Here is a 21,260-nt window from a genome sequence, read left to right on the forward strand (position 1 = left end):
TAAGTCTACAACTTTTATTTTAGGGAGATTAAGATCTTCAACTTTGTTTTCATGAAGATTTAGAACAAGGTCATAGTTTGGGAAAAATCTACACAGATGTGATAATTCTCGTGGAGAAATAGTTCTGTACAGTATAATAAATTCTAAACAAGATTTTAATGGGCCGGGCTTCATATTATGGGATCTAACCCATTTTTGAGACTCCGGAAAATGACATCATTTTGATGGAATAATTTCTGAAATGCCACTGTGTCAGAGAGACTGAGAGAGGAGCGATCGTCATCACGACCGGAGATTCTAAACTCATCTGAAACTCAGAAAACCCTAAACAGATAAACCCTTTCCTCAAACTCTCAGCTCCGATTAGATCCCTCCCAACAATGGCGACTCATCTCTTTTCCCGATACCGGATCTCTCTCCTCAGAACCTTGAAACCCAATCACCACGCCTCGAATTCACCCATCAGGTCCATTTCCGGTACCTCCTTCCTCTCTCAGCTCGCAACCGAATCAACTGATCACGAAACGTCGGATCATCAATCAGGCTCCACGCCGCTTCCGCCGAATCCAGCCACCGGAAGTCCTCTTTACCAGGAGAATTGGCGGAGTCCGATCCCGAGCTCCCCGTCGTCTAGCCAATCACTCGTCCCCATGGGGTTTCTAAACCAGGCTCCTGCCCCTCGCATTAGAGCTATCTCCGAGACCCTCGACATGAACTCGCTGCTGAATATGTTTGCCGATTGGACCGCGTCGCAGAGGTGGTCCGAGATGAAGCAGCTGTTTGAGTTCTGGGTTCGATCGCTTGACAAAAATGGGAAGCCGAACAAGCCTGATGTCAACCTTTACAATCACTACCTTCGGGCTAACTTGATGATGGGTGCTTCGCCTAGTGACATGCTCGATCTGGTTGCGCTAATGGACGATTTCTCCTTGGCACCCAATACAGCGTCTTATAACATAGTCTTGAAGGCTATGCACCAGGCGAGAGAGACTGAAGCTGCGCAGAAGCTGCTTAATCGGTTAGATCCATTGAGTTTTCTATACTGCTTCTTTTTTGGTTTTGCTCTAAAATGATACACACATTGCTGCTAAATTTGTGTTCAATGGGTGAGTTTTATCATCTATTCTGTCACATATTGTAGTTTCAATGGAGAGATATCTTGGAACTAGTGCAAAAGATTAGAAATTTACATATATCGAAGGGGGTTATCTTTGAAAGCTGTCGATGCGTCGTGACGTGTATCATGCGAATGTAGAATTCACTTTTTATGTATCATGACGCGATGTAATTTCGTCAGGATGCTAATGTCTGGAAAGGAGGAATCTGTTCCGGATGATGAATCATATGATGTGGTTATTGAACTGCTGTTTTTGACTGGGAATAATGACGAAGCTATGAAACTTATGGACTTGGCACTAAAATCTGGTTATATGTTATCTACCACAGCTTTTAGTGAATGTGTCCGTAGCTGTGTAGCCAAAGGTAGGACAGATACACTGGTCTCCATTATCGAGAGGTGTAAGGTACAGACGAGTTTTTGCTGTCTGTGGTTGATTTTGATTTGAAGATTTTTTCTGTCCCTTTTATTGATTGTATTTCTGTTCTTGGTTCGCAGGCTCTTGATCGGAACAAGTCCCTGTGCCCTAGCTGGATACTGTGTACGTATATGGCAGAAGTTGCAGTTCAAGAGGATAATAGCAAATTAGCATTTTATGCGTTTGAGTTTATGTTCAAATGGATCACTAGGGGAGAAATGGCTTGGCCCTTGGTTTTACTTTCTGTTGATGAAGGGTTGGTAGTATCAGCTCTTGCAACTGCTGCTAGGACATGCAATCCAACTTTAGTAGATGGTTCATGGATGATTCTGAAGCGGTCTCTGCGAGGGAAAAAGGCACCCAACCCTGCATCGTACATTGCAAAGATAAATGCGTATGCATCGTTGGGGAATCTGCAGAAAGCTTTCATCGCACTTCATGAATTTGAAAACGCATATGCTGACTCGGAAAAAGAAGTTGTGGAGGAAATTCTTTCACCTTTTACATCCTTGTACCCGCTTGTTGTGGCCTGCTCTAAGAAAGGTTTTGAGACATTGGATGAGGTATACCTCGACATCCTTTTAGTGGCCGGGATTCTAGATATTCTCAGTTTCTTTGCAGCAAGAATTAAAGTAGGGTCATTGGCTAATTTACTGGTAGACGTAGGAAGCTTCTGAAATTTATGGAAACAGTTCCGAAAAACCTGTTAATCGAAGTAGAGCATCATGTTCTTGATGTTAATTCATTTGAGAATTCTGGTATTAGGTACATAAAATGTTTAGCTTAACTGACCGTGTACATAATTTACCAGGTATACTTCCAGTTGGAGACATTGAGTCAAGGTGAAACTCCATATAAGTCTGTTGCTGCTCTAAACTGTATAATTCTTGGCTGCGCAAACACATGGGACCTGGATCGTGCTTATCAGACATTTGATGCAATAAGTGCATCTTTTGGGCTGACTCCTAATATTGACTCGTACAATGCTTTAATCTATGCATTTGGAAAGGTCAAGAAGGTGCTGTTTCCAATGTCACATCACTCTCTAATATTTTCTTAATCCTTTGGATGAACAATCTTAGGCCTCAAAGACTCGAGCTTGTTTGCTTTGCAGACTTTTGAGGCTACAAGAGTATACGAGCATCTGGTTAGCGTAGGTGTTAAACCTGATGCCCGGACGTATTCATTGCTGGTGGATGCTCATCTCATTAACCGGGATCCCAAATCAGCTCTGACCGTAATTGATGACATGGTAAGCGAGAAAGATGTGTGTTGTTGTTTATACATGGCTATGAGAAACTAACACACGTTTCTGACTAACAACAGATCAATGCTGGATTTGAACCAACAAAGGAGACATTGAAAAAGGTCAGAAGGCGATGTGTGAGAGAGATAGACTACGAAAACAATGATCATGTGGAGTCATTGGCCAAGAAGTTTGAAATCAGGATGGGATCAGAGAACCGCAGGAACATGCTTTTCAACTTAGATTACTCCAGGGGCCGCGCGTAATAATCAAACGCCATTGACCAATAAAAAATGTTAAAAACTTTTTTGGAATATTCTCATTTTTTCTTTCTTTGTTCATCTTGATCTGAATCCACTAGATTTGTAAGATTTTGGTTTACATAACCATATTAATATATCTAGTGTAATAACAATTTCCATTTTGAAATCTCTTGTTCAGTTTTTGTATACAAATGGATGCTATGTTTGACAGTTTCCTTTAGACAAAGTCATTTGATGCAGAAACCGAACCAAACTTCTGCTTTTGGATCTTGTAATCCTTGGATAAGTGATTGTGGTGTACCGGAATGGTTACGGTATATTTATTGTTGATACCAATAAACCGGAGGTGTATGAAAAGTGATAGTGTACTGATGAAGAAGAATAATGCACAAAAAAGACAAGGCCTTGAAATTTTTCCCGGCCCAGTTAAGAGATCCAGGTGGTTCTCAAGAAACTCTTGTCTCATGTTTCACACAAACAGCTTTGAGAACATTTCAGCTCATTTTTTGGGATCAAATCAAAGACACGAAACCCTAAAAAATTCAGGAAGCTGATTGAAGAAGATGGGTGGGAGGAATGACGAAGGTGGCGGAGGCAAAGAGAAAGAGGAAGAGCAAGACGGCATGTCCGTACACTCTCCCTGTAAAGCTTTACCTTCCTCCGCGTCCTCTCTCTCCAAGGTCTGGTTTCTCTCTATCCGCCATTTTACAATCCTCTTTGTTCTGTGATCTTAATAATTTTCCTCTTTCTTGGATACACTATTTCTCAGGAGCAGTCACAGGTTGAATTGGAGCTCAGGTTATTAGAAGCTCTTGAAATCTACCCTCCCGTTAAACTCCGAGGCAAGTTTACTCTACGCATATCTTGTTTCTTTGCTTGTTTGGTGATCAGAAACCGTAAAATTTTACCAAAAAGGAATCATTTTCCTTATATACAACTAATGAGAAATACTTTACCAAAAAGGATTGTCTCTTGTTCTCTAGCTTCTTACTTTCTACTAATGGGATTGTGATTTGCAGGCATACATCGCCACTTTGTTCTCTATGGTCTGATGGAGTATCTCGGAAGAAGGTTACTCTGACATTTCCCATACTTCAATTGCTGAGTTCTTATACATATTTTGATTTGACTGAACCTCGAGAGTCTTTTTGTCCATAGCTTTGACCGACAGTTCACAGCGGATGAGGTTCTGCAGCTACTTGATCGTTTCTACAACATAGAGATGCTGGTGAGTAGTAATTACAGCAAACTTTGATTATTATTAGGTTTTAAGTTGGCTTTTTGTATTGTCACTTCATGTCCTGCTTTAGAATTGGGCTAATGGTTTAATCTTATACCTTTGGATTTTTCAGAAATCAGATGATGAGGACATTGACATTCTGAATCACGAGGAAGACTTTAGCTTGCCGCAGAGTTACTTTGAGAAGGAAGAACAGTGACAGAAGAAGTAGAAGAAGAAGAAGAAGAAGAGGTCTTTGCTTTATTCATCTCTCTCTTTTTGTACATACATGGTTAGATTTGTCCCCAGCTCTTATGATAAGTCCATTTTGTATATTATGCAGTTTTGATGTCTATAAAACCATCAGAAATGATCTTTTTGCTGTCATAGAGTTTACTGGAAACAAGCTTTTTGCTCAGCGGTTCTCTCTCTTTTCATGATGACATTTAGAGACAGGGTTGTGTTTGTTTGTTTGGCAATTTTTAATAATACAGTTGGATTGTTCTGAACTGTATAATAGCAAAAACATATCTGATCAAATCATTATATAAATGCATAAAATATAATAGTTGATATCATGAGATTGACAAGAAGACAAAAAAAATTAAATTAAAGAAAAAAAAAACAATATTGGAATGATATCAATGGTCTCTGATCCCATCTCCCTGATGAAACCAAGCTATGGAATTTAAAGGAATTGGCCTCCCTCTTCTGGGCATCGAATCTAACCTCATCCAGCTTTCAAGAACCTTACTCAGTTCTGAAACAACAATACAAGAAGCATGAGCTTTATCTCATCAAACACAGTTTAGACCCTTATATACAAGTTTAATGTTACCTCAGTGGCTTCTGCAGGCTTAGCCTGTTCTTCCTTGGGTTGTTCATCGGTCTTGATGTTGTCTTCACCTGAAAACAAAACAAAAAAACCCAGTCTCAAGCTCAAAATAAACTGGGTCGTTTTGTGAGTTATCAAACTGTGTGATATTTTTCAGACAGACCTCCATCTTCAGGAAGATCAGAAGTCCAGAGGGTGAGGTTGTCTCTCAGGAGCTGCATGATCAAAGTGCTGTCCTTGTACGACTCCTCACTTAGAGTATCCAACTCTGCAATCGCCTCATCGAAGGCTTGCTTCGCCAAATGGCAAGCTCTGCAACAGTTTTTCCACCAAAACCACATTTACAACAAAGCTGAAAACCTGATTGGTAATATTCGTTTAAGGAACTTAAAGTTTGTTAAACAAATGGGAGACCTTTCAGGAGAGTTCATGATCTCATAGTAGAAAACAGAGAAGTTAAGAGCAAGGCCAAGACGAATCGGATGGGTCGAAGGAAGCTCAGTGCTTGCAGCTTGTGTTGCAGCCTAATAAAAAAACATAGAAATCTACTATCAGAGATCAAGAATCTCCCTAATTTACAAGTGTTTAAGAGTAGAACACACCTCATAGCCTTTGAGCGACTGTTCAGCAGCTTCCTTCCTCTCTTGCTCGGTCTTAAACTCAGCCAAGTAACGGTAATAATCTCCTTTCCTACGAAAATTCCAGAGAGAACCAAATCTCATTTCATTTCATTTGGCATTAAGATGATGAATGATTATACAGACAAGAGTGTTTTGATTTGCTTCTCACATCTTGTAATAGAAAACGGTGGCTTCTCCTGAGGTAGCGTGAGGGATGAGATGCTGAACGATGATGGTGAGAATGTCTTGGCAGATGTTGGCGAGCTCGTCTTCTACCTTTTGGCGATAACCCTTGATATGTTTCACGTTTGATTCGTTTCCTTTGGACTCTTCCTTCTGCTCGATCGACGACATTATCCTCCACGAGGCCCGTCTTGCTCCGATCACGTTCTTGTACCCGACCGACAACAGATTCCTCTCCTCCACCGTCAGCTCGCTATCCATCCTCGCCACTTTCTTCATCGTCTCCACCATCTCTGCACATTTTATTTAACCAGATTTTCTTTTGTAAATGTCGATCGCGTATACATATATCTACAAAGATTAAAAAAGATTGTCTTTTGATTACGTACCGTCGTATCTTTCGGCTTGTTCGGAGAGCTTAGCCATGTAGACGAAGTTCTCTCGCTCTTTATCGGTTACTGACGACATTTTTGTTATTAACAGAGATGTTGATCCTTTTTGTTTTTCTGGGTTTGCTTTTGTGAATTAAGAGGTAAATAAACAAAGAGTAAAAATGATTGGAAGAGAAAGGAGGGGAAAGAAGGAAGAAATATATAATAAGAGGTGTTGAAGATGGTTCGCGAATGGCGGAAGAAGACTGAATCTCAACCTTTAGATCCGAGGCGCCCAAGTGTCTGCGCATTTCCTGGGTTTTTCTTCGCAATTATTTATAACCAACTTAACGAACTTTCCGCTCCCTTTACGACGTCGTAATATAATAATTTAGAAACGAATTCGAACATCGATGGGGTTGTAGCTCAAATGGTAGAGCGCTCGCTTTGCATGCGAGAGGCACGGGGTTCGATCCCCCGCAGCTCCATATTTTTTATGCTCACTCTCACGGTTTACCCTAATTTTCCTTTATTTATTATATTTCATTAATTAAATATTCACTTCCCTTTGTCAATCTTTTCCTTAGTGTTTTGCCGGCAAAATTATGGCCATCGTCGTCGTTCCTTCTCGGAGGATGATTAACATCGCAAACCCAATTTGGCGATTCTTCCTTCTCCACCGCCGATTCGCTACCGATTCCGTCCAGTCGAAACTATCACAAACCTCCATCACGCCGATAAACCAAGACCATCTCCTCCGCGTCTGTACAATTCTCTACCAACAGCAGAACTCGCCTGATTCACGGCTCGTCTCGAAGCTCTCTTCCACTGGGTTTCAGCTTACACACGAGTTCTTCCTCCAAGTCTGCAACAATTTCCCTCTCTCGTGGCGTCCGGTCCACCGTTTCTTCCTCTACTCGCAGACTCACCACCCCGATTTTGCCCACACCTCCACTACCTCCAATAAGATGCTCGGAATCATCGGTAAATCCAGAAACATGGATCTTTTCTGGGAAATGGCTCAAGAGACTGGGAAACGCGGATTGGCCAACGATAAGACGTTTCGGGTCGTGCTGCAAACACTTGCTTCCGCTAGAGAATTGAAGAAATGTGTCAACTTCTTCCATTTGATGAACGGTTTTGGGTATTCGTACAATGTGCTGACTCTGAACAGAGCAGTGGAAACTCTGTGTAAGGTGAAGCTCGTCGAAGAAGCTAAGTTTGTCGTTACGAAGCTGAAAGATTGTATTAAACCCGACGAGATTACTTACAGAACGATGATTGAAGGGTTCTGCGATGTTGGTGATTTGATCGAAGCAGCAAAGCTTTGGAATTTGATGATGGATGAAGGATTCGAGGTGGATATCGAAGCTGGTAAAAAGATCATGGAAACACTTCTCAAGAAAAACCAGTTCGATGAAGCTTCGAAAGTCTTCTACGTGATGGTATCGAAAAAAGGTGGAGATTTGGATGGATCTTTCTACAGGATTATGATCGATTGGTTGTGCAAAAACGGCAGGATTGATACAGCGCGCAAGGTGTTCGATGAAATGCGTCAAAGAGGCGTTGAGGTAGATAACTTAACTTGGGCGTCGATAATCTATGGTCTCTTGGCTAAACGAAGAGTTGCAGAGGCATACAAAACAGTAGAGGCGATTGAAAATCCGGATATTAGTATCTATCATGCATTGATAAAAGGGCTGGTGAAGATTAAACGGGCAAGCGAGGCAACAGAGGTTTTCAGGAAGATGATACAGAGAGGGTGCGAGCCGATAATGCATACATATCTTATGTTGCTGCAAGGACATTTGGGGAGAAGAGGAAGGAAAGGACCAGACCCGTTAGTGAATTTCGATACTATATTCGTTGGAGGTATGATTAAGGCGGGGAAACGGTTGGAAACTACCAAGTATGTGGAGAGAACGTCGAAGAGAGGGCTTGAAGTTCCTAGATTTGATTACAGCAAGTTCTTGCATTGTTATTCTAATGAGGAAGGAGTGATTATGTTTGAAGAGATGGCGAAGAAACTTAGAGAAGTGAGCTTGTTTGATCTGGCCGATATATTCCAGAGGTATGGAGAGAAAATGACAACTCGAGAGAGAAGGAGAGATAGAGAGGAAATTCAGTCATAAGACACAATTCTGACCTTGTCAATCTCTTGTACAAAACAGAATTGAAAGCTCCCTCTGTTTGGAAAGCAATGGTGGTCTCAAATTTTGATTAAACGAGTGTGCTGAAAAAGGTGATGTTCTTGTTACAACATATATAGGTAAAACAGCATCCAAGTATAATGTATACTGTAAATTAACACTGTAATACTAAAATTACAATTTCTAATACCCCCATATCAGCACTTAATACTAGGGAGCTTCGTACCAGATCAGCAAAAACCAAATTGGTTTAGACCAATCAAGGTTTTCGCTGCAAGCTAGGGTTTTTCCTCAGGGTCTGCAATCTCTTAATCCGCTTTTAAGAGCTTCTTCGTCCAATTTGTGTCCTGTCCATATTCAGTTACATGAATCAGCAAGCAGAGAGAAAAGAGAGTTGGGAGCAATAATTTTAACTACGATGCAAAAATGAGATCTGACCTATAAATACTATTTTATTCATTCGGCTCTCTTCTTCACTCCATTTTCGCGCTGGAACTATCTCATATATCTCTTTAACGGCCTGCGCATATTCAATAACATAGAAGCAATGTAAAGATTGATAACAAGACCTTTACTCGTGTTTCACTTCATGACTACATTACCTGCAAAATGTGCAGCTGGTCTGAGTTTTGAATGCTCAGCACAGCCTTGCAACGGTATACATCCATATCCAATTTTTTATCCCACAGAATTTCCTCAAGCCATAAACGAACCTGCCAAATAGAGAACAAGCTGTTGTATCACGAACAACACTGTCTCTTAACTAATTGTCCAAGAATGTTTCGATGAATTTGCTACCTTGTCGAGGTTTATAGGTTGGGGTTCACTGATGCACAGAGTCCTCACTCCACTATCGTGAAGGTCTGTTGTGGTTAGTGATTCGTTTGCTTCTAACAGAGATTCTAGACGACTTACATGCTTATTGAAACAGGGGGAGATGGAAAAGGTTCAATTGCTACAGTCTAGAAACATGAATAGTAATCGAGTAGGTCTACATATAATCAGAAAAGAGAGAAGAGAAGTTTGTGAGACTTAACAGTTGAATCATATGCCTGGCAGTTTAGTATATTCGACAAATCAACTTGGCACCTGACAGAACGGATGACATTGGCGAGGGAGTTGATGGAATGGATTTCCTTCTCCAATTCATCAGATTCCTCTTGAGAAATCAAGTCAATCTTGTTCATTATTATCGTGTCCTACAAAATGAACAAAAACAAAATCATGTCATGATCAGGTGAGATGTACGATGCAGAAGGCAATAGTAAGTCATGGCTCTTATTGGTTTTGTAACAAGATGATTACCGCAAATGCAATTTGGTTAAAAGCCTCGGGAAATGAGGATGAGTCACGGCGCTCATTGAGCTGAAAACGAAGATTCTTTGCATCCACGACCTGTTCAAGCAGCGAAGTCAGTTAATGCATTAGGAACAAGATGCCTAAGCACTAATTTACTGGAACCAGAGATAGAGCAACCAATCTGAGGCATATATGCTACAAATAGGTAACCAGAAAAAGAAAGATCACTAGCTATAAATGACGAGGAGACATATAAGTGGTGTCGATATCATTATTCTATGTTTTACAAGGAGCAGTTTCGAGCTTAACAAAGGAGAAGTGAATAAGATACTCACAGTAACAATGCAGTCAAGCTTGACTTCTGATTCTAACTGGTCATCCAACCAAAGAATAGAAGCGAGTGGAGCCGGATTTGCTAAACCTGTTGTCTCCAGCAATATATGATCAAGCCTGCATACGAAAAAACAAAAGCAGAACGTCTAATAAGTCAAACAGTCATTGTTCTCTCCAAATGGCGACTCACATATGCCCATGGTTTGTTAAGCATTTACCAAATCTTAGAGCTTTAGGGATAAGAATCATCACGATGTCTAGAAAACCTTTAAAAAAAAAAGGAAAAAGCACCTGTCTTTTCTCTGTACAAGCTGCTCGAGGGCTTGAACAAGGCTATGCTTAACAGTGCAGCAAATACAGCCATTAGCGAGCTCGACCCATTCTTCGACAAGGGCACCTCCTTCTCCTTCGTTTATCATAGCCCTCTCAACTCCAATCTCTTCCCCAAACTCATTCAAAATCACCGCGATTCTCTTCCCGTGTTTCCCGTTCAGAATATAATTCACAAGCTGGGCAAAATCAATCACATAACAGCACCAATCAACAATCAAAACAAACAACAATTCAACATACTCCACCAATAAATTAACGGAATAAGGATTCATTTCATTGCTTACGGTGGACTTTCCGGCGCCGAGATAGCCAGTGATGACAGTGACACCAACCGAAACAGGGTCGGTTGATTCCTCCGCGGAGATAGTCGTCCCGTCAGAGATATCCGGTTGGATTTGAACAGCCATCGGCGGTTCTTCATCATCCGCCATTTTTTCACTCCCAGTGCTTCGTTTTACTTTCTGACTCTCCTTTCTCCCCTCTCCGGCATCACCAAGAGAAAGACTCTTTGATCAGAATTTGTTTAAATCTCAAGCCCAAACTCCGGTATATGGGCCGACCCGACACCAGCTCGGTTTGGTCGGTTCGGTTTGAACGGTTCGGTTGAAATGAAAAAGTGTTTGTATGATGGATGAACCGAATAATTGAGGATTTAAATGACTTTTTTTCTCGAATAAAATTCCGAATCCTGAGCCTCGTTAATGGGCTGAGCCCACATCCTACAACATATTCTGATTCCACGAGACTTAAAATTATCAAAAACAGATCTCTTTCTCTTTCACTCTCTGCTCGATCGTTTAATCCGAAAGAAGAAGAAGAAGCTGAAGGTAAAGTTCTCGTCTTCTCTGCTCTCCTTGTAAAATCTCTTGGCTTATCAATCATACTTCATTCCACTTTTCATGGTCTTTTGTTTCAAGTTATAGTCCCTTTAAATTTTTCGGGGTTTTGTGATTTGCTGGTCAATTCTCTGATTTTTAGGCTATATATAAAAAAACTGGGGTTCATGTTATTTGCAATAATCTTCCGCCTAGATTATTATTTTCCCATTTGAGATATTTTCTATGGTTGGGTGCACCGATTCTATTTTGGGCTCCTCGCGTTTCGATTGTGCAAATGTTGAGATACTCCTATTAATCTGCAATCTTGTTGTGTTGTTGTGATCATTCTGAATTTGATGGATATGAGCTTGCTATGTATTTGATTTATGCCCCAGAAGTTTGCTCTTTTAGCACGTTCTCAGGTTTGTGTACCAATTATATATCTGCCTTCAGTATAGATTCCATTTGGCTTTGATCTGCACTGAATCTCTACTGGTTTTGTTTCAGGGTTTAAGGGTTTATAGTTCCAGGGTTTTACAACATGTGTCTGATGTGAAAATCCTGAAATCTGATGATGATGATGATAATAAAGTTAAGCTTGGGTTTGTTTCTTGCAGTGTTTAGTAGATGGGGAAAGACGGGAAAGGTGGTGGGAAGGGTAAAGGGAAGCAAGCAAGTGCCAGTGATGAAGCAGCCTCCAAGGGTAAAGGCAAAGCAGGAAAAGCCGCTGATGGTCTCGGGACATGCACCTATGTTAAAGGTGTGTGTTGTTCTCAATTCGTTTCTGTGTCTGATACTTAGTCCTCTTTTATGTTCTTATACAGCTTAACCACTTGTATTACAACAATGGTTTTGTTTCAGCAAGACACGTTTTGTGCGAAAAGCAAGGAAAGATCAACGAGGCATATAAAAAGTTGCAGGATGGTTGGTTGAGCAACGGCGACAAGGTTCCTCCTGCTGAGTTTGCTAAGGTGAAAAACAAAAACAAACCTATATTTGCTTCCTTTTCTTTTGGTCTATGAGTTGAATCATCCAATCTAGGATAGTGCAAGTAAATAATTCATTGCGTTGTTTCAGTTTTCGGTTAGCTTTCTATGTGCATAGTTTTGTGTGTAAAGGAATGGTGGAGAATCTAAACACAGTTTTGTATGTGGGAACTATCTCAGATTGCAGCAGAGTACTCGGAGTGCCCATCAGGGAAAAAAGGAGGAGATCTTGGATGGTTTCCTCGGGGGAAAATGGCAGGTCCATTCCAAGATGTCGCCTTCAACACACCTGTTGGAGTCACAAGTGCACCCTTTAAATCTACGTATGTCCCCATCTCGTATCTCTTCTTTCTTCAGCCGCAAATCTGAGTTTATTTTGGGCAATGATGAATGTGATTTGTGAGGTGATTGCAGGCACGGATACCACATTATCTTGGCGGAGGGAAGGAAGAACTGACAGATTCACATCTGCTCTGCTCCACTCTACTCTTATGGAAGTCTGTAAAAACACAGCCTTTGTTGTTCTGCCTTAAAATGGTTTCTTACAAATTGTTAACAAATCTTCTGTTGTTTAAAATAATGAATTTCTCAAGGTTATGATTGATACATTTCGGTGTTGATTTATGCATAAGTGAGACATCAGCTTTGAAATCTCAGAAGCTTTTGTATATCTAGCTCGTCATTTGTTGAACGAGAGATCAATTTTTCTTTACCCACCAATGAAACAGACCATAAACGGTGTCGTTTGGTTATTGGCTTTGGAAAATCTGCCAGACCGTAAAAAAGAAACTTGGTTTCTACTCAGGCCCTACATATAGAACTAAAAAGGCATAGTAACTAACGCATAGGAATGTGAACACAAGTGTGAAAATGGGTAAGACTAATTGCATCTGCATAAGAAAACACAGAGGGTCTTTGGGATCGTTGACTCATTAGTGTGAATCTAACAAACGCATTTATCTAGTATTGGTCGATAATTGCTCAACTCCCCCAATCTTCCATCCACCTTTTAAAAGTAAATAAATTGTGTAAGAAGCAATAATTCGATTACGTGTGACGCGTGGAGAGAAAAACTTCAAAATAAGCAATTAAGTATTTTCAATGACTTCACGAGCCACTTGTAATTATTCCCACTTGTGAATTTCATTATTCATTTATCACCACATAAATGTCCTAGACACACAGTGTGGCACACACATATGCAGCATGTTAACAACAACAACAAACGATAAAAATGAACTATGCTTATCAAAGGAACTAGAACATTGAAATGCGTGTGATTGGTTCATTATGATTTATGTCATGCGTGCTTTTCACGAAGATGATTTTTCCTTTTATAGGGAAAAAGAGTAAAAAAGGAAAAGAAAAAATGTAGAGAAAGAGTCTAAAAGATGGACTACAAATGTAGAGAATTCTTTGGGAGAAAAAAAAAAAGAGCAAATGGGAACAAGTAGTAATATAAAGAGATCGAGGGGCCACAAAGACAACCGCAAAACAAATTATCAGTAGCGTTCGTCATAATTGCCACTCGTTTATTGGTGGCTTCTCAAATCTCAAATAGTTTATACATTTACATTATCTCACGCTATATACGCTCCTCTCAAATTCGTTCTATCTACAGATAAATTACTTTTCAAAATATAATGTGTTTATGTTAATGTTGAGATAAGAGAGAAATCATGGGATCCTTGAGACTGGAAGGACCAAACCTAATGTGTGTTTTATGACTTTTATCTGCTCTTTAATTGTTTATTGTAGTTGTACCTCAAAATTTATTATGCTTTTAAACCAAACAAATTAAAACGAAAAACTTGTACGTTCTCATTTATAAATCTACGAATCAAAGAGCAAATACGTACGATGGTTTTTTATAAAGATTCATCGACCTATTCTTACCAATAGAAGACAATTAATAAAAAGGCTTTAGTATTAAGTACTCTGTATTCCATTGAGTAAAAGAAATTAATATTACCATAAGTTGTTCCACACCAGTCAACACCAAAAAAATACTAGAGATCTTTCCATACAAAAACGATATCAGAAAACTAATTTCCGACAGTTTTCTGTACCCAAAATAATGTTATTTTCTTGTTCATAAAATTTTAATTACTAGGTAAAATAATTTGTTGGTCTAATGTATTTTTTTTTGTCTACTTGTCATGTTTTTTTTTTAAACAAGTTGGGGTTCAATACTCCAGGAGTCTTATTAATATGTCTTTCAATTTTTTTTTCGTTCCCTGGCATGTTTTTTCTTAGTTTCATAAAATTCAAATTGCCATTTTAGTTGGCATGTGATCCGAAGATTTCATATTTCACACTTTTCCCTCTCCTATATATAGTACCCCATTTCATACATTATTTGTTCACTCGCCCTCCTCTTTTTCATTTCTTTATTTCTCCTTGTTTCGTCTTTCTTCCTCATCTAAAAAGAGTTTCGTTCGATCTACTCATAAATATAGGTAACCGGAGAAATACAGATTGAAGGAAGAGATGGTTCCAGGGAGATTAATCATGATGATGATAGTCATGATGATGATGTTGATGATGATGATGGATAAGACATGCATTTGTGCGGACATATCTAGAGGCAGTTTCCCGAATGGCTTTGTCTTTGGAACTGCTTCTTCTGCTTTTCAGGTTCCCCTCTCCTCTCCACTACTCTCTTCTTTTCTATTTTATTTATATTATTTCTTTACCCTTGTTTTTAGTAGTTATTTATCTTTTCCTTTTAAGTTTTTAACCGAATCTGAAAACAAAATCCTTCACGACCTAAAAATAGGTCACATCATCAGAATTCAGAACATATACGTTCCCCATGTGATATGTTTTTATTCTCCGAATACTATATAGCGAAAGGAAATAAAAGAAAAACTTAAAAATAGCAAAATACAATTCGTATTTTCAATTACATAATTAAAAAACCACGATTGATCAGGATATTACAAAAAAAAAAGAACACGATTCAGTACCTCCGTAAATTCATCGTAATCCAATTTACTATTCACTATGATTATATATAGTACTATATTATTAGGACTATAATTTATATATTGAAGCGTGTGTTAAATAAGTATTGTAATTGTTCTTGAAATATGGTCCCATATATCGGTAAACAAATGAGTGCGTGACGCGTAAACATGGCCACATACGTTCATGAATCACGGGCCTCCAATACCTCCTCCTCCTTTTCTTGTGGGTTCTTTTTTTTCTTCTTTCAGAATTTAGTTTTTTTTTTTTGTTTTTAATCAACGACCTTTTCTTGTACACAATTTTTATTTTAATCTTTTTCTCAATTCCAGCATATAGCATATAGCCAAAGTCAAGTAAAGCCAAAGTCTTTCGTTCTCTTATTGTCTCTTACCTAACCAAGCACACCCAATCAATGTTTCAATTACTTTATAAGAAAATAGTAGTACGTATTTCTTTCTGGCTGAAAATTCGGCGTTGGTGTTTAAAATAACTACAATAAAAAATGATAATGGACTAATAATTTTTTTTTTTCTGATATTAATAATTGAGACCGAGAGCCTTGTAATAAGTTTTTTTTTTATGATATCAATAATATAATTGGCACAGCACGAGGGAGCAGTAAAGGAAGAGGGAAGAGGTCCTACGATATGGGACACATTTTCCCACACGTTTGGTAAAATTACTGATTTTAGCAACGCCGATGTTGCTGTTGATCAGTACCACCGTTACGAGGTAATAAGCCTCATTTTTTTTCATAAACTACAAAACTCATAATGTATATACATTATCCATATTTCCAAAAAATAATGAAGTAAGGTTTCATTGAACAAAATGGTGAGGGCAGGAAGATGTACAGCTCATGAAGAATATGGGTATGGACGCTTACAGATTTTCCATTTCTTGGGCCCGCATCTTTCCAAGTATGTTTACTTCGTTATTGAGACTAATTAAGTAGTACTAATTTGTTTAAATTTAAAATTTTGATGCTTTTTTTTTTTTATGGAGAGATAATAAATAGGTACCATATTATATGTACGGTTTACAGATGGCGTGGGACAAATAAACGAAGCCGGAATCGATCACTACAACAAACTCATAAATGCTTTACTTGCTAAAGGTATTTTATTAGTAGTTTCTTGTCGCATGATTCTAAGGGTCTAACTTTAAGTCATTAATTTAGTGAACATCAATCATTGAATATGTTTTTAATTTTTTTAAATTGTAGGGATCGAGCCGTACGTGACGTTGTACCATTGGGACCTTCCTCAAGGACTCCATGATCGATACCTGGGTTGGCTAAACCCACAAATCATGTAATATTCCATACCAAAAAAAGAAAACCATATAAATATTCAATAAAAAACTATAATTACATAGACATAATATAACTTCAAATGGCAATATATGCACCTTTTTTCTTTGTAGAAATGATTTTGCAGCGTATGCGGAAGTTTGTTTCCAGAGATTTGGAGATAGAGTGAAACACTGGATTACGTTCAATGAGCCACACACATTCGCAATACAAGGCTATGACGTTGGTCTACAAGCTCCAGGCCGTTGCTCTATTCTTTTTAAGCTCACGTGCCGCTCCGGAAACTCGTCCACCGAGCCTTACATCGTCGGTCACAATGTTATTCTCACTCATGCCACCGTCTCAGATATCTACAAGAAAAAGTATAAGGTAAGTCAAGACTATATGTATTGGAGACATGATATAAAACATAAGATATAGTTTTAATATACGATTATGACAGGCAAAGCAAGGAGGTTCGTTAGGGATAGCGTTTGATGTAATGTGGTATGAACCGGAGTCAAACAAGACCGAGGACATTGAAGCTTCACAAAGAGCTCAAGACTTTCAACTTGGCTGGTATAAAATCCTTACGCAACTTTTTTTCTTGTTCCAAACTTTTATACCAAGTGATGATATATGTTAATATTATCTTAATTAGGTTTTTGGATCCACTGATGTTTGGGGATTACCCGAGTTCGATGAGAAGCAGAGTCGGAAGCAGATTACCAGTGTTTACGGGATCTCAATCTGCCCTGATGAAGGGTTCTCTAGATTTTGTAGGGATTAATCATTACACAACGTACTACGCAAGGAACAATGCCACCAATCTCATTGGCACTCTCCTACACGACGCCGTTTCTGATTCCGGAACCGTCACTCTACGTATAAAATCCTTTAAACCTCTTTCACTTAAAACCCTAGTAACGAGTATCTTATATTGATTCATCTTCTCTGTTTTGAATTTCCAGCGTTTAAGGGTTTAAGCGCTATTGGAGATAGGGTAAGAGATTATTATTTTAATATATTTATGTTATTAACTCTAGTTAATTAGTTATATATCTCTAAGCTGGTGTTATTTTTGTTGTTTTCGCGGGCAGGCAAGTTCGATATGGCTGTACATAGTGCCTAGAGGGATGAAAAGCTTGATGAATTACGTCAAGCAAAGATATGGAAACCCTCCAGTCTTTATCACTGAAAATGGTAAAAACACAAACATCCTTAAATACTCTAGATATCCACAAGAAAGAGAGTTTTTGTGACGATGATTGTTTGTGTATAGGAATGGACGATTCAAACAACATTTTGATCCCAAGAAATGAAGCTCTCAAAGATACGAAGAGAATCAGATACCATCATGATTATCTTTCGAACTTACAAGCTGCGATTAAAGAGGATGGATGCAATGTGAAAGGGTACTTTGTGTGGTCTCTATTGGACAACTGGGAATGGGCAGCTGGTTACAGTTCAAGGTTTGGTCTCTACTTTGTGGATTATAGAGACAAGCTCAAGAGATACCCCAAAGACTCTGTTCATTGGTTCACTTCTTTCTTGAACTCCACTTCTTGATTTCCCTTTACTTTACTTTTATTCTTCTCCCATTATCTTGGTTTCGCTTAATACTGTATACAAAGCTTTATGTTGAAAAAAAAAAACATTATCATTAGTTAACAGTTATGGATTTCGATTCAGATGAATATACTAAACACGAAAAAATCAAAAATCATTGCATGTTAGTCTTCATTGGCTCATAATTGAGACGGTTTCAAAGTTTTTTACCTTTAAAATGAAAAGTATACAAGTATACAAGTATATATAACATTCGAAATATAGTTCACATAGTATATTCGAAATTTATGTAAAAAAAAAGTATTTTCGAAATTTATTTTAAATTTCAAGTCACTGTGATGAATGCACCACTTGAATAAACGCTCCAGGCTATCATGAACAGCTGTAAAAACGAAATTCTTTACCCCTAAGTATCTTCAATATAATGTTATATGCAAGAGAATACCTCAATGAATTATTACTGAAAACAAAAATTGCTTAAAATTGGCTTTCTAATATCACAATCCAGTTTTTCTTGAATATTAGGAGTACTTCATATTAAAAAAATTAGGGGTATTTAACCAATTTAGCTTAGTGTTATTAATATGAGATTTTAGATACAAAAGTTAGTGTTGATCCGGAAAAAGAAGTCCAATTAATGTACTACTAATTAATCATCTTTGGGTGGTCAATTTTGAAACCAAATTATGGTAAGCATAATAATTGAAGAAAAGAGATAAAAGCGTGTGGAGTGTTTGGAGCAATAAATTAAAAGCTGAAATGTGTAAGTCAAGTGGGTGTGTGTGTGAGTGAATTTCCTTTTTATTTACTTTACTTTATATAACTCAGAAGAGGAAGACATCTTCTCTGCCACTTCCATCGTCTTCGCCGGAACAAGCTCTTTTGCTTCTTTTCTCTCATCATTCTTCACCGTAACCCATCACTCTCTCTCTCGCCCTTGTTCACTCACAAGTCTCAAGGATCAGTACCCGGAAGGTATAATTCTCAATTTTCCATCTATCCTTCGAAAAATGTATCGTTTTTCTTACTGTATTTTGAATTGAGGGATCCTTCGTTTTTCAAAAACTGGAATTATGGGATTTGTTAGTGGGAATTTCGTAATCTGGAAGCATTTTCTGCTGTGATCATTTTGAAATTGATAGATCTGAGCTTATAAGGTGTTTGATTTAATGCCAACACTTATCCGTCTCTTAAACAGATCCATGTGTTTATACTTTCCTGTATCCGATTCAGTATATATATATATATGTATTCAGATCACGAGTTACTTGCATTTTTAATCTGTGAGTCTGTGACCATGATCGACATGTAGTTCAAAATTGTCACATTGTTGTTTCTGCTTTAAGTTATCTCTTTGTATAATTGACTATCGTCTGCTATATCATGGCTTTGTGTTATCAGGAGCAGTTTAAAAAAAAAAATCAGAAAATGGTGAAAATATGCTGCATTGGCGCTGGCTACGTGGGTGGTCCAACCATGGCGGTTATGGCTCTTAAGTGCCCTGAGATTGAAGTAGCCGTTGTCGACATCTCTGAACCAAGGATCAATGCCTGGAACAGTGATAAGCTTCCTATCTACGAGCCAGGCTTGGAGGATGTGGTGAAACAATGCAGAGGGAAAAACCTCTTCTTTAGCACAGACGTGGAGAAACATGTCTTCGAGAGTGACATTGTGTTTGTCTCAGTCAACACTCCAACCAAAACGCAAGGTCTTGGTGCTGGAAAAGCTGCTGACCTTACTTACTGGGAGAGTGCTGCTCGGATGATCGCTGATGTCTCAAAATCTAGCAAGATCGTTGTTGAGAAATCCACTGTTCCTGTGAGAACAGCAGAGGCAATCGAAAAGATACTGACTCATAACAGCAAAGGCATAGACTTTCAGATTCTCTCTAACCCTGAGTTTCTTGCTGAGGGTACTGCTATTAAGGACCTTTATAACCCAGACCGTGTGCTAATTGGTGGTAGGGATAATGCAGCTGGGCAAAAGGCCATTGAAGCTCTGAGAGATGTTTATGCTCATTGGGTTCCAGTGGAACGCATCATTTGCACTAACCTCTGGTCAGCTGAGCTCTCTAAGCTTGCAGCAAATGCATTCTTGGCTCAGAGGATATCATCTGTCAATGCCATGTCGGCTCTTTGTGAGGCAACCGGCGCTGACGTCACGCAGGTTGCGCACGCCGTGGGTACGGATACTAGGATTGGTCCCAAGTTCTTGAACGCAAGTGTTGGTTTTGGTGGATCATGTTTCCAAAAGGACATATTAAACCTTATCTATATCTGTGAATGCAACGGCTTGCCCGACGCAGCTAACTACTGGAAACAAGTCATAAAGGTGAACGACTATCAGAAAATCCGGTTTGCAAACCGGGTTGTTTCTTCAATGTTTAACACGGTCTCGGGAAAGAAGATAGCGATCCTCGGTTTTGCCTTCAAGAAGGACACAGGTGACACTAGAGAGACTCCTGCAATTGATGTTTGTAACAGATTAGTAGCTGACAAGGCCAAGCTGAGCATATACGACCCACAAGTCGTTGAAGAACAGATCAAGAGAGATCTTTCCATGGCTAGGTTTGACTGGGACCACCCGGTTCCTCTTCAGCAGTTTAAAGCGGAAGGTATCTCAGAGCAAGTGAGTGTCGTCTCAGATGCTTACGAGGCGACTAAAGATGCGCACGGCCTTTGTGTCTTAACCGAGTGGGATGAGTTTAAGTCCTTAGACTACAAGACAATCTTTGACAGTATGCAGAAGCCTGCTTTTGTTTTTGATGGTAGGAACGTTATTGATGCAGTGAAGCTGCGTGAGATTGGGTTTATCGTCTATTCCATTGGTAAGCCGCTTGATTCATGGCTCAAGGACATGCCTTCTGTGGCATGAAGGTGCCAACTTCGACCAAACTATATGCCTTTTCTAATATAATATAGTATTGAATTCCTTTTTGATTCCTGATTCTTATTGTAACGTCTGAATCTGAACAATGATGATACAGAAAGTGTCTGAATCTCCTAAGTTGGAAGAGTATATTTATAAAAACTTATAGTTTATATCAATATTTTCTTCCATCCAAATAAATTTATATGATACGAACTATTTATGTATGGTATTTTCCTTCCCAAATGATAACAAATTTGTGCTTTTATGTTTTGACATTTGGGGTTTAAATGTACGTGGGAAGAAAATAAGGAATGAATTATGAAATTACAAAACAGTAAGGACTAGAGAAAAAAAGTGTGCTGATCTAA

The 21,260-nt window shown here is 38.8% G+C and overlaps 8 protein-coding genes and 1 non-coding gene across 10 annotated transcripts; 7 read left to right on the forward strand and 2 right to left on the reverse strand.

Annotated features, from left to right (window-relative positions):
- Positions 1-274: 274 nt before the first annotated feature.
- On the forward strand, positions 275-3,210 carry LOC18992460 (pentatricopeptide repeat-containing protein At1g26460, mitochondrial). Its single transcript, XM_006415862.2, has 6 exons — positions 275-1,018; positions 1,298-1,523; positions 1,616-2,098; positions 2,347-2,553; positions 2,650-2,787; positions 2,862-3,210. Exons 1-6 carry the CDS (start codon positions 381-383, stop codon positions 3,045-3,047), a joined length of 1,878 nt encoding a protein of 625 aa, XP_006415925.1. The 5' UTR covers positions 275-380; the 3' UTR covers positions 3,048-3,210.
- Positions 3,211-3,525: 315 nt separating this feature from the next.
- Positions 3,526-4,829, forward strand: LOC18992461. Of its 2 annotated transcripts, XM_006415863.2 has the most exons (6): positions 3,526-3,724; positions 3,814-3,886; positions 4,064-4,115; positions 4,203-4,272; positions 4,397-4,515; positions 4,607-4,829. In XM_006415863.2, exons 1-5 carry the CDS (start codon positions 3,608-3,610, stop codon positions 4,481-4,483), a joined length of 399 nt encoding a protein of 132 aa, XP_006415926.1. In that variant the 5' UTR covers positions 3,526-3,607; the 3' UTR covers positions 4,484-4,515; positions 4,607-4,829. The 2 variants fall into 2 exon arrangements, with proteins under 2 accessions (XP_006415926.1, XP_024007815.1); XM_024152047.1 differs by having other exon boundaries at positions 4,397-4,774.
- A 43-nt stretch (positions 4,830-4,872) lies between these two features.
- Positions 4,873-6,581, reverse strand: LOC18992462 (14-3-3-like protein GF14 iota). The gene is made up of 7 exons (XM_006415864.2): positions 6,291-6,581; positions 5,888-6,194; positions 5,701-5,788; positions 5,513-5,622; positions 5,262-5,410; positions 5,102-5,169; positions 4,873-5,023 (listed from the first exon to the last, which is right to left on the reverse strand). Exons 1-7 carry the CDS (start codon positions 6,367-6,369, stop codon positions 5,018-5,020), a joined length of 807 nt encoding a protein of 268 aa, XP_006415927.2. The 5' UTR covers positions 6,370-6,581; the 3' UTR covers positions 4,873-5,017.
- Positions 6,582-6,687: 106 nt separating this feature from the next.
- TRNAA-UGC lies at positions 6,688-6,760 on the forward strand. Its single transcript has one exon. It is a non-coding gene; the product is annotated as a tRNA-Ala (tRNA).
- Positions 6,761-6,869: 109 nt separating this feature from the next.
- Positions 6,870-8,435, forward strand: LOC18992463 (putative pentatricopeptide repeat-containing protein At1g26500). Its single transcript, XM_006415865.2, has one exon. The coding sequence runs from the start codon at positions 6,878-6,880 to the stop codon at positions 8,402-8,404; it is 1,527 nt and encodes a 508-aa protein (XP_006415928.1). The 5' UTR covers positions 6,870-6,877; the 3' UTR covers positions 8,405-8,435.
- Positions 8,436-8,473: 38 nt separating this feature from the next.
- LOC18992464 (COBW domain-containing protein 1) lies at positions 8,474-10,886 on the reverse strand. Its single transcript, XM_024153146.1, has 9 exons — positions 10,672-10,886; positions 10,346-10,563; positions 10,057-10,171; positions 9,728-9,817; positions 9,460-9,621; positions 9,221-9,340; positions 9,025-9,135; positions 8,861-8,942; positions 8,474-8,769 (listed from the first exon to the last, which is right to left on the reverse strand). The coding sequence occupies exons 1-9, from the start codon at positions 10,816-10,818 to the stop codon at positions 8,714-8,716; spliced, it is 1,101 nt and encodes a 366-aa protein (XP_024008914.1). The 5' UTR covers positions 10,819-10,886; the 3' UTR covers positions 8,474-8,713.
- Positions 10,887-11,090: 204 nt separating this feature from the next.
- On the forward strand, positions 11,091-12,842 carry LOC18992466 (peptidyl-prolyl cis-trans isomerase NIMA-interacting 4). The gene is made up of 5 exons (XM_006415866.2): positions 11,091-11,214; positions 11,823-11,965; positions 12,067-12,176; positions 12,372-12,514; positions 12,606-12,842. The coding sequence occupies exons 2-5, from the start codon at positions 11,833-11,835 to the stop codon at positions 12,646-12,648; spliced, it is 429 nt and encodes a 142-aa protein (XP_006415929.1). The 5' UTR covers positions 11,091-11,214; positions 11,823-11,832; the 3' UTR covers positions 12,649-12,842.
- Positions 12,843-14,526: 1,684 nt separating this feature from the next.
- LOC18992465 (beta-glucosidase 40) lies at positions 14,527-18,143 on the forward strand. Its single transcript, XM_006415869.2, has 11 exons — positions 14,527-14,828; positions 15,768-15,893; positions 16,006-16,081; positions 16,207-16,278; positions 16,387-16,474; positions 16,587-16,842; positions 16,916-17,031; positions 17,114-17,337; positions 17,424-17,455; positions 17,553-17,655; positions 17,735-18,143. The coding sequence occupies exons 1-11, from the start codon at positions 14,682-14,684 to the stop codon at positions 18,019-18,021; spliced, it is 1,527 nt and encodes a 508-aa protein (XP_006415932.1). The 5' UTR covers positions 14,527-14,681; the 3' UTR covers positions 18,022-18,143.
- Positions 18,144-18,828: 685 nt separating this feature from the next.
- LOC18992467 (UDP-glucose 6-dehydrogenase 1) lies at positions 18,829-21,068 on the forward strand. The gene is made up of 2 exons (XM_006415870.2): positions 18,829-18,996; positions 19,423-21,068. The coding sequence occupies exon 2, from the start codon at positions 19,450-19,452 to the stop codon at positions 20,893-20,895; it is 1,446 nt and encodes a 481-aa protein (XP_006415933.1). The 5' UTR covers positions 18,829-18,996; positions 19,423-19,449; the 3' UTR covers positions 20,896-21,068.
- Positions 21,069-21,260: the final 192 nt, after the last annotated feature.

The sequence above is a fragment of the Eutrema salsugineum genome, unplaced genomic scaffold (genome assembly GCF_000478725.1).
Source record: "Eutrema salsugineum unplaced genomic scaffold, Eutsalg1_0 scaffold_5, whole genome shotgun sequence".
NCBI classification, from domain to species: Eukaryota; Viridiplantae; Streptophyta; class Magnoliopsida; order Brassicales; family Brassicaceae; genus Eutrema; species Eutrema salsugineum.